The 11,500-nt window shown below is 41.0% G+C and overlaps 1 protein-coding gene across 4 annotated transcripts; it reads right to left on the reverse strand.

Moving 5' to 3' along the window:
• Positions 1 to 582: 582 nt before the first annotated feature.
• LRAT (lecithin retinol acyltransferase) lies at positions 583 to 7,675 on the reverse strand. Of its 4 annotated transcripts, none has more exons than XM_044680779.1 (4): positions 6,980 to 7,675; positions 6,555 to 6,868; positions 5,680 to 6,253; positions 583 to 1,618 (listed from the first exon to the last, which is right to left on the reverse strand). In XM_044680779.1, the coding sequence occupies exons 3-4, from the start codon at positions 6,244 to 6,246 to the stop codon at positions 1,466 to 1,468; spliced, it is 720 nt and encodes a 239-aa protein (XP_044536714.1). In that variant the 5' UTR covers positions 6,247 to 6,253; positions 6,555 to 6,868; positions 6,980 to 7,675; the 3' UTR covers positions 583 to 1,465. The 4 variants fall into 4 exon arrangements, with proteins under 4 accessions (XP_044536714.1, XP_044536713.1, XP_044536717.1 ...); XM_044680778.1 differs by having other exon boundaries at positions 6,555 to 6,892; XM_044680782.1 differs by having other exon boundaries at positions 6,976 to 7,675.
• Positions 7,676 to 11,500: the final 3,825 nt, after the last annotated feature.

Below are 11,500 nucleotides of genomic sequence, written 5' to 3' on the forward strand. Positions count from 1 at the left end.
AACCAGTTCTTTTATTGTTGATTTCTAGCACTACTTACTAACCAAAGATCCGGTAATTATGTGACTCAATTCACAATTTGCAAACTAACCACTTTTGAATGCTTTGGCAAACAGTTTTAAGGGAGAAGCAGCCTAGACTAGGAAGAGGTTTCATTGTTAATGTTAACTGATCTTGCAAAAAAAAGACTTATCTTGAGAACTCTTTTATTAAGACCATCTCTCATTCCAATCTATCAACAAAACATCCCGATTTTCTCACACTGGCACCAAACCTAGTAAATTCTTCTTCCATAGTCCATTTCACACTAAAACCCCCCCATTTTCATTTTACATTGCTGTGTCATTTTAAAAATAAGTGAATAAAAAATACTGAGTAATGAGACCTGGGAAAAATTCCTGAATGTTGTCTTTAAAATCACAGCAGGGAAGATACAAATGCCTTATTTAAAGAACCCTTACCTTCTGTCTTAGAAAGGATATTGATTCTAAGGCAGAAGAGCAGCAAAGGCTAGGCAATAGGGGTTAAGTGATTGTGACTTACCCAGAGTCTCACAGTCAAGAAGTGTCTGAGGCCATATTTGAACTTAGGTCCTTCTCTTAAATCCAGGGCTGGCACTCTTATCCATCGAGTCACCTCACTGCCCCTACAAATACTTTTAATAGCTGAGCCAAGACTTGTTAGCTAAGTTAACCAAAAGGTTCAAGAAGAAACAGATGATCTGCGAGAATTTCAGACAAAGGTGTTTGGGTATCATTATTCTGCCCATCTGTTTCTATATTATCCGTATTGTAAAAGAAGGATGAACAAGTTACATTTTGAAGGTTCATCTTCCCTTTGATTTGTTGGCACGCTTTCTTTAAAGGCCTTCTTACCAAATTACTTCAAACTTACATCCTCTATCAAGCCTAAGTGATTTCAGTTAACTGCAGGGGCACTTAACAGAAAAGAAAACATAATGAAAAACATATGGACATTTCCTTCTGAATCAGGGGAATGGTTTTAAGTTTATTATCCTGTCTCATTCATATAACCTGCATGAACTTACAACAGTAATGAGAGTAACAGTTCGTACTAGACATCAGAACCTTCTTAACCCTCAAGTGTAGACCTGGCATAAAAGAGCACTAATTACGAGAGCAAGAAATCACCAAAATACCCCCACAATCCTCTTCTGTGTTGTGTCCATCACGGTAAGCAAGTACAGTACTCCTCGGTCACAAGACGCTGTTTCCAAGGTTTGGAAGGTGCTTTACAAAACTTAGCTGCCTGAAAGAGATTCAGAAAGCCAGCCTGGCTCTTTGGCTTGACACAGTAAGCACTTTGTGTGATTCTTAATCACAGCTTTATCCAGAACACAATGTTACAGGTCACATTTTTTTCTTTACACAATGCTTATACTGATTTGTGCTCTATAAATATATCATAGATTTAGAATACACACTCTGACACAGGGTTGGTATATGTTTAGCCAGCCATCCATAAGCAGAATGGAATAAAAATGGCAGGAAGGGTAGTATGGGGTGCCAAGCCTAGACAGACTATTGATGCCAGTCCCAGGATGGCTGAAGCAAGGACACTTCTCTGGTCCCGGATTATTATCTTCACATTCTCACAAAACTGAAAAATAAAAATTTAGAAGATTATAAAAGAGCTTCTTAAAGGGCGTTAGGAATATTTTATCTTAAACAATCCTGAAATTTTTTTCTAGGTACTCATTCTGTTTATCTGATGAAACATCAATTTGGGAAAGAATTTGAGATTTCAAAACTAGTTTTTAAACTCAAGTATCAATTCAATTTGACAAAATGTATTAAGTGCCTGCTAAATGCCTTTAGTCCCTCTGCCAAGGCTATAAAGACAATCATGAAAACTGTCCCTTTGCTCATCGAGTCTTAGATGATACAAAATATGCCTTAAATTCTACTCTGAAGTTATTGCAAACCCAACACACTCAGGAATGTGTATAGGGAAAATCACCAACATTTTGCATATTAAACACAGAGAAGAGCTTTTAGCTATTTTTCAGAAACCAGGTAGTAGGGCTGAGCTAGAAGCAATCTTGGAGGGATATCGAAATTTAACCCATTTCATTTTAGAGATGGATCTATGATATAAATATGTGGAAGAATGCACTAAAAAACAGTAATCTCCAGAATAGAGTCAGCCATACTTTATGCACTATATAAATGGCAAATTGGATTTTATTACCTCTTTGAGAAAACAAACAAACTCAGAGCAGACTATTTCTACATAGGAGAGACATGAAAAAAGTACCAGAAGATCATTTCCAGGATTCAAAGTTTTGGGAAAATATTTCTCCTGTGTTTTTGTGAATTCAAAAACTTATTTTCTAAGCTAATGAATTCATTTTTGAAAACTTTAATTATTTATTGAAAATCACTTGTTTACAGAATCCTTGAGCCAAAATAATTTTAAAAGAAAAACTATGATACTTTAATGAAAAGTTTTCTATTTTCGGCATCAAGTGATAATACAATGTATATGTAACCCAGTGCAATTCCTTGTCAGCCCCAGGAGGAGGGAGGAAATAAGGGTGGGAGACAACATGAATCATGTAACCATGGAAAAATCTTTAAAAATTAAAAAAAAAATAAATAAATTTGCTATTTTAATGCTTCTACTACTAATATGTTAGGCTGCAAGTATAGTGGACAGAGGCCACCTAGGAGTCAGGAGGCCCTAATTTTCAGGTCCTTACTGTTACCTAGGGGGGCTCTTAGCTTTTTTTTTTGTGGGGGAGAGGGGTGGTTTGGCACCCTTTCTAAAAATATTCTTATATGCACCAAGTACATAAGACTACAAAGGAAACCAAATATATTGAATTATAAATTATGAAACATCATTTTTTAAAAGTTCATGGCCCCCAAGTTAAAGAACCTCTAAGTTCCCCACAAAGCTACCTGGGTGACTGACCCCTGGGGTAAATGACTCATTTAACCTCTCAGAATTCCAGGCAACTTTCTAATTCATAAACTCTACAAATGTTTCTCTAACAATGAAATCATAGATCTGGACTTCCTCAACCCCTCTAGTACAAAAAATTTAAAATTTAATTAAAAAATGTAAGTTATAATAGCACATAGATCAAAATCTTTCCATCAATGTGGATAAAATTAAATTTTAAAATATTTTTTAAAATTCTAGTTAAAGGGTCAGTTTTCTAACGAAAGCAGAAGCATACCATAGGCTGAGAACTCAGGATTAACTATTTCTGAAGGGGTGAAACCCAGTCCTCCTTTAGGATCATGACCTACTTCTCTAAGAGCTGCACACTGGGAAAAATCGTTCTTAGAATGATAAAATTTGGAATGAAGATTTCAAAAACTGAAAAACAAAACCAAAAAACCCAGCCTGCCTCATAGTCAAACTTTTTCTTAGACTATTCAAACTGAAGACAAAAACTCTTAGTTACAGAAGAGGTGTTAAGCAGCTAAAAGTAATTAAAACACTTTTCTTCTCAGTCTATAAAACCTGGCAGAGTTTAGTGATGAAAAGCTATGCCACTGGTTAGACATGGAAAGAAAGGCTACACAGACAGGCATAGAGAAGAGGTGGGGGGGAAGGATAGGGGAAAATGAAAGGGAGAGCTAGAGGGAGAGATTTGTCCATTTGCTCTGTCATATTATTGTGAGACTTGCAGTCTGAAGAGAAATTAGTTTTGAATCTTCTCCCTACACCTCATGGAAAATCATTTAACCTCTAGGATGTATCAACCAGCCCTCTCCTTATTTGCAAGATAGGGAATACATCATACTAGTAGTATATTGCATCACAGGGTTGCTCTAAATGATCTAGAAGTGCTTTGCCTAACTGCCAAGTTATTCTTCATATTCCTGTAATATATTTTCTATCAAAAGACTTCTTTCTAAGGGCAAGATAAAATTTGCAGCTATCAGCCACTGAGATATCTTTAGTAGCACTAAATAATCTTAGCACCTAATATAATCCAAAGTCTGTGAAGGCAGTTCTAAGGAGAGCACTCATGTGTGTTCCAATAAAGAGTAACTCCTAATTACCAGACAGAAATACTGTTTTCTCTTTGAGTAGTTAGTGATTTATATGCTTGGTTCCTAAATAAATCTGACGTGTTTCCCTTTATATACATTTGGAGCCAGGATTGCTAAATGTGGTGAAATTCACTTATAGCTTTGGCTAGGCTGTGACTTGACTTCATTGCACACAATGCAGTACTGTACCTTCGTTTTATTTGGAAAATATGCCAGATCCTTTCTATATTCAGTCTAAGAAAGCTAATAAAAGCAAAAAAAAGTTTTGTATTGCTTTGGAGATTAGTGATAGCCAACTTTTTTTAATGGAGTCAATACAATTTTAAAACTATTAAATCATTGCTTTATTAGTAATCTGGGCCCAAGTTCTAAGGAACTGAGCAAAAATATTATTCTGGTATCTTAAGAGTTTGCTTCACTAAAAAAATTATGTGACTAAATCCAAAGAAAAAATCCAAATCCCGAATAACTTGTTTTTCACTCTGAATTCAGATTTGCCCATCTTACTTATTTCATCAACTCAACTGACATTTTTAATCATATGCAAAAGCCAAACTGATTATATAAAAGACTAATTTAGCATTTCTGAGCATGCAATTTTAAAAAAAAAACAGGGATTATTCATTTTCAGCTGTTCACATTATATAGTGTTAAGTAACCCTTTCCTTCATAGAGCAACCTTTGCTTGTAATCCAAAAATTTCTTAAGGTTTATTACAGGATTAGGATTTTCATTAAGTTTTTAAAAAAAGTATTTTAAAATCTTTCAGTCCTCAATTTTGAGTTTCATGGCCAAAGGGATATTTTTAAAGTTCTTGTAAACTCAGATTATATGGTCATCATTTTGAAGGCAGCACCCCTTGAACTCCCTCTTTGTGCATCAAACAGCCTGCCTGAAATTGTCTAATCATCCTAGGGGAGTGTTGAGACAAACTAACCCAGTTTTCAGGTTAAGGGGCCCTAAGGAATAAAGAGCTTTGCGGATTGATTATTCTGAAAGACAAATAAACCCAGTCACACACACACACCTAATGTGACCAGAAAGGGGTTAGAATGACCCTGTAAGAAAAAAAAAATTAAAGAGAGGAGGGGGTTGACAAGCTTTAGACTCTACCAAGGGCATCAGTAGAGCTCGCTGAAGAAGGAAACTAGAGCCTTTGCTCTATAGGGCCAATTTTAAAGAGAACAGAAGGTTTTTTCTTTTTAAACTATAATATATAAACTTGGACTTCCTTCTTTTTCCAATCTTACTTCCTGGAAAAGGTGCAATCACGGGTAGACAAAATTCTTGTGGCCCAAAGTCATACTGCTCGTGTGTCATTAAAAACTGTCCAACGGGGACACCTAGATGACTGGAGGTGAAGCTATAAAAGGCAGCTAAGCTGAAGGTAGAACCTTCAGTTAGCATCAAATGGTTTTAGAGTTATTCTGTTGAGGAGCTGAGCTTTAAACCTTTCTTCCCTTTCTAAGAGCCATGAAGAGTGTTAGGAAGGCTGACAAACTTTGAAACTTTTGCTATTAGGGTTGGGCTTTTTTTGGGTGAGTGCTTATTTTTTTAAGGGGGTTTTGTTGAAGAGAAGCAAAATTTCACCGGAGGGAGTCGGATTTCTCTATTCTCCCCCTCTTTTCACAGCTGGTTAACTGCCTTTACCTTGTCGGCCTGGGGGCTGATTGGGGCACCATATCTACAGTAGGTCACAAAGTGCTCGCAGTTGTTCCACAGGAGGCTATAGGAAGTCATGCCCAGCAGCTTCTCTGCCCGGCGTGCCACCTCCTCGTTGCCCAGGGCCTTCTTTTGGAGCGACTCGTCCAGGTGGTTGACCAGGATATTGGCGCCGTAGGCGAAGTCCTCCACTGTGTCCACCCGGATGCTGGCGACCTTGACGATGACTCCCAGGATCAGCCTCTTATTGGACACCACCGGCTGGGTCAGTAACTTGTCATCGGTCAACGCTAGCAGGATGTCGGGCATCAGGTGGGCGACCTGGTTGTCCCCTAGGTAGATGCCGTAGTGGGTCAGATGAGTCCGGGGCACTTCCAGCACGTCGCCGCGGAGGAAGGAGCCAATGTCGTAGAAGTTCCCCTTGCCTTGCTGCGGCTGCGGCTGCTGCTGCTGCTCTTCCCCGGGGGCCGCGCTCCAGCTAAACAGTCTGAGATTGGAGAGCAGAAGCAGCTTTTCCAGGAGCAGGGACACCACCTCCAGCATTGGGTTCTTCATCCTGTATCTGGGAGAGAGACAGACAAGACAGGAAGAGCGGGTGCTGAAGAGACACTCCTGAAGCTGGGAGCTCGCCAGACCGGCCACGGCAGAGCCACCGCCGGCCAGTCACCTGCGAGATGGTAGCCTCCCCCCAGTCCTCCTTCGGTCTGGGAGGGAGGGCTGCGTTGCTGCTGACAGCAGCCACTGGGCAGCAAGCAGGCAGAGGAGGAGGAGGAGGGAAGAGAGAGAGAGGGGAGGGCAAGAGCAAAGGGGAGGGCGCGGGGGGAGGAGGAGAAGAAGGAGGAGGAGGTGGAGCAGCAGCGCACCTGGAAGGTGAGGCAGTCCCCGCTGCGGGCCCCTCGCTGATTGGCGTTGTCTTCGGCCTTCGCCTTTTATCACAGCCCGGGGGGCGGGGCTCGAAGGCCGTCACAATGCGAAAAGCGGGTCCTGATTGGGCTAAAGGAGGCCGCGTGGTGCCCAACGGAGCCAGGGAGGAGGGGACCGGACTCTCCTAAGGGAGGGATGCAGAGTTCTCTGCGGGATGGCTCGGTTCCCCTTGCACTGAATCAGGTCTTCCTGGCCCTGGCCCGGCGGGCTGGCGGGCTTCCTGGCCCACTGTCTAGTATGTATGCAATGGCTCCTACCACGAAACATGAAAGAAAATCTATGGGAACCAAAGTAGAGGAAACATGTTTTTAATGCATTCAAAAGGCAAAACACCGGGTTAGGAATCCCACTTCTACTTACTTACTTGGGTGACTTTAGACAAGTCCCTGTCCTTATTTTCCTCAAGTGCAAAACGAACGGGTTGGACGATATGGCATCTAAGGTAATACAGTCCAGCTCTGAAATTCTCTGCCAACTGAGACAAATGACTTGGCTAAAGACAACTTGGTCTTTCTTCCTGAGACCCTCTTCAGTATATTTCTGTGCTTTGGTGTCATCTTCTGCTGGTGGAGGTCCACTAGGATACAGATTCCTAATGCTAGGGAAAGCCCACGAAATAGTGTCCCTGTCAAGTATAGAGCAATTTTGATGGTACAAAAACAAAAACACCAAATAAAGAACTCCTCATAAACTGAGGAATAAAGTGTGCAAACAAATGGAAGCCCTTAAATAAAATATGTTCTAAATACTGTTAAGTAGAAGTAGACTTAAGGTTGCTTGGTGTATGGATTTCTACACATCTCGCTTCTCCCATTTTTAAAGTTCCCATTAATTCCACATGAGTTCGTAAAATTTGAAGTTGAAGGGAACCCTGAAGAGGTCCATTGGCCTTTACAGATGGGGAAATTGAGGGTTAGCAAGGAGAAGTGATGATGCCCAAGGATACACAAGAAACATGTTACCGAACAGAATTATACTCTGCCCATTGCACCACCTAGCCTCTCACTGCTATTTCTTTTTCCTGTAATATTAGAAGCAAAAAAACAATACTGTAGGCGCATCATCCACTCCTTTTTGGATCACATGAAGTGCATTAAAATTAGAAAGCATGCACATAGACACATACATACCCTCCCACCCCGATCCCACCATTGTACGAAAATTTTAACAGTGAACGACCAATTCCCCAAGATTTTCAAATTTCAATTTCCATTCCCTTAGTACAGCCTTCCAAGAACCGTTAAGTGTATTGTTCCAGGTTTGAACTCTAGGGTGTCTGCAAACGACCACAGTTGTTCTTTTCCACTTGGAGAGAGTTTTCCTTTTAAAAACCCTACAGTTGAAAGGTGCAAAGGGAAGGCAGTAAAGGTTTATGAGACTGGAGGTAAACCAGAGGGAAAGTGCACCAGGGCGGAGCAAGCATTCAGACTGTGGATTTCTTTTCAGAGTACTTCGGAATTCTAACCGGGTCTTTAAGCGAACCCTAGGTAAACAGGTAGCTCGAGGCGGGGGAGGTAAGGAAGGTTGGGGAGAGAATAAGGATTTTTACCGCAATCCACTACTGCGGAGTTCCTGGAGCCGACTTCCACCTCCAAATCCTCAGCACCAAGTTACATGCTAATCCATTATGTAAATGTATCAATCCCAGGGACAAAGCTCACAATAGAAAGCTTCTGGCAGGTCAACAAAGCCGCCCAGTCTGAGGCTAATAAGTTTCAGCCTCAGAGCAAATTCCCGGCTCCCCAGGGGGAGGGAGGTTTGCTGGGAAGGATGATGGATGGCGAGACATTCATCTTACCTGGAAGATGAAGAGGGCCATGGAGACCAGGAGCGGAGGGGGCCGAGTTCCCCATTATCCTTCGAGGCCGGGTTTTTTTTTTTTTGGTTTGTTTTTGTTTTTTTTTCCTCCCAGTCCCCTGTCTGCCAGGAGCGCTCCCTGTCCCTGTCACCCCTACTTGCCAGTTACTTTTGTTCATCTTACAGACGCGCCGTAGTCACATTAGAGCTTCATCCAGCAAAAAAGGAAAACCCGTTTCCCAATAGACGCGAACTGAAGAGAGGCGAGTGGGGGAAAGGAGGCGGGGTGGGACGGGGGAGGACATATTTAATCTTTTCCCACAGTCTTACCCTAATTCTGAAGCATACGGGGCCAGGGAACTATCCCATTAAAACGAACATCCTTCCTATGAACAATTGGGGAATTGGAGTCACTTACCCCGAAAATACATTTCCCGTGTGTTCAGGTCAGGGACCAAAAGAGGGACTCTCAAGGAGCCCCTGGACTTTAGTGAAACTCGTTTGGTCGAAAGATGGACTATTGGAATGGATTCTGATTTCTGAAGGCCCATCATACTTAGCGGATATTCCATCAATCCTGGGAATCAACAAGTTTTGAAAAGCGAGTAGAAAGTGCAGGAAGATGTTTCGTGGCTCCTTTAAGAAGCAGGTTTTAGAACTATAATGTATCCCCTTTTACCCTCCCTGTGCCTCCAGACTGAGCCAGATTGAATATGAATATTGCAAGGTGATACACCCACAAGCATTGTCTGCCAGGACATTTTTTTGAATCCGAGTTTTCATATTCGGTCTTCCTCTGTCCTAGCAAAAGAAAGAGAAGGGTGGCGACTTTAGTTACTGAGTTATTTCTAGACTAAACTTAAGTGTAAGGATCAAGTTTTCTTTTTGTTGTTTTTCTTTTTCTTTTTCTTTTTTATGTTGGGGAAGTTGAGTCTCGCCATTGGTGAGCAAGATTAGGGTTGGAATTTTTGAGAAAAGAGCTATAGAAATGGCCTTTAAGTTTTTAAAGTGAAATTTAAGTAAGGGAAGAGGCTTCCTTGAAAGTCTAGTATACTTACTGTTTGGGGCTGTCAGTTCCTAGTTTCTTGTGTTTTGCTTTTCCTAAAGTCCTAGATTCAATCAGAAAAATCGAGAGTTCGAAGTAAACTACATCCCTTTTGAATGAATTTCCCTAATTTTAATTTTGCATTCTGAAAACACAACCCAGCCATTCGCCCTAGGCACTAGGAAGGATTAAAATCAGACAAAGTAAAGGTGCTGCGGAGGAACGTTTGCTTCTCCCCCCACCCAAATCCCTCCTTTTATTCCATAGCCTACATCAAAGCTGTAAGGTAGTTTGGGGTTAGGCAAAATTAGGTCTGGCTTGCAATATGTTTCACATTAAATTGCAGGATAGACAAATGCTTGCTAATTACTTAAGTTGAATACCAAGCTCTCTTGCTTTCAACATTTCCAGATTTAATTTGAAGGAGGGGGGCTCCCCTTTAATTACTTTTTTTGAAGTCTTATTTCAATTTACCGAAAAACATTTTAGAGGAATTTGCAATGGCTTTTGGTGATTTTTAACTTACATATTTACAAACAAATAGCAGAAAAATGTGCCTATCTACCTGATTTCTTAGGGAAACAAATTGGTTAATTTATATCCAGAGGAAAAGATAATAGAAACCTAAATTAACAGGTTGCTTGCACTGTGTCAGGAAGGGAGTATTTATTTTAAAATAAATTCTACCTATATATGTTTTTTATTTAAAAGGAGAGAACTCCTCGATCCCTAACTACAGATAGATGGAGAAGAAAAAACTAAAATTTCCAACTGCTTAACAGGCCAAACAGTTATGGTAGAAGGAGATAATTAATTAATGGGATTGGCTGTAAAATGCCAGCATTAGCCCTCCTCTCTCCAGGGTCCTAAGGCCTTCTTCTATGCTCACTCCCAAAGGGTTTAAGGCTAAATCCCTGACATTTTCATCCTGTTTTACCAACCAGGTTTCATCATTGGGAAAGCAAGAGCCTATGCCAATCCTTCAGTGGAGGGTGGATGGGGACGGCCTGGACTGAGCCATTTATATATAATCTTTTTAGAATTCCTCTAGCCTTTTGGAAAAAATCCCCAGTTCTTAAATCACCCATGTGTTTCTAGAAGATTATGGAATTTGGAAGATGGGCAGAAAAAGAGCAGAGAGTAAAACATTTGTACCAATGGAATCCTGGGAGGATGCCCCATCAGAATCACTGCATTTGTCTGCCTGAATTCCTGTTTGCTGGGCCTGCTGATTTTCCCACATCTCAGTGACTCCTTTTCTGTGGGTGATATGATGAAGACAATACCCCACTTCAGCAAGTTCCTTTCAAGCTCCAAACAAGCTGCCTATCTCTGACCCTTTCTCTAGATGCTGGGACAGATCTTTAATGGCAACAGTGTCCAGGGGTTAATGATTCCCTTCTGAGCTAATCAGGATAAAGGAATATGCAAGTTTGGGGGGGAAGACTGGGAGAACTAAGGATTTAAGAGGCAGTATTTCATAGGAACATAGGAGAGAGTAGAAAGAGTGCAAGGACTTGGAGTCAGAGGAGTTTGATTTGAAACACAATCCTACTGCTTCCTGCTTGTGTGAACTTGGTTCTCTACATCTGCAAAAAGAGAAGGTTAAGAGTTAGTGGCCTAGATGGTCAGCCTTAAATCTTTTATCCTGATTTAGAACTGGAAGGAATGTTGGACATCAGGTGTGGTTCAACTTTCTTCTTTTAGAAATGGGAAGTATCTTACCTATGTTCATACCGGGGGTTAACAGTGGCAAAAGTGAGATCCAAGCCCAGGTTCTCAGAATCCAAATCAGCTGCTTTTTGACCTGGAGCCCATGAGACAAGGCCCTAAAACTCTACATCTACAAAGTCTCTCCTACTTGACTTTTAAACTTTATTTATTTATTTATTTAAACCCTTACCTTCTGTCTTAGAACCAATTCTACATATTGGTTCTAAGGCTGAAGAAGGTAAGGGTTAGGTAATGTGAGTTAAGTGATTTGCCCAGGGTCATACCGCTAGAAAGTGTCTGAGGTCACATTTGAACCCAGGACCTCCCATC

This window comes from Gracilinanus agilis, chromosome 6 (genome assembly GCF_016433145.1).
Source record: "Gracilinanus agilis isolate LMUSP501 chromosome 6, AgileGrace, whole genome shotgun sequence".
Taxonomy (NCBI): domain Eukaryota; kingdom Metazoa; phylum Chordata; class Mammalia; order Didelphimorphia; family Didelphidae; genus Gracilinanus; species Gracilinanus agilis.

Excerpts from the sequence above, each read along its gene's own strand:
- LRAT (XM_044680779.1), bottom strand. The coding sequence starts at position 6,246 with ATGAAGAACCCAATGCTGGAGGTGGTGTCCCTGCTCCTGGAAAAGCTG. Across the intron at positions 1,619-5,679 it reads TCAGCCCCCAGGCCGACAAG|TTTTGTGAGAATGTGAAGAT; the intron begins GTAAAGGCAGTT and ends TTTATTTTTCAG.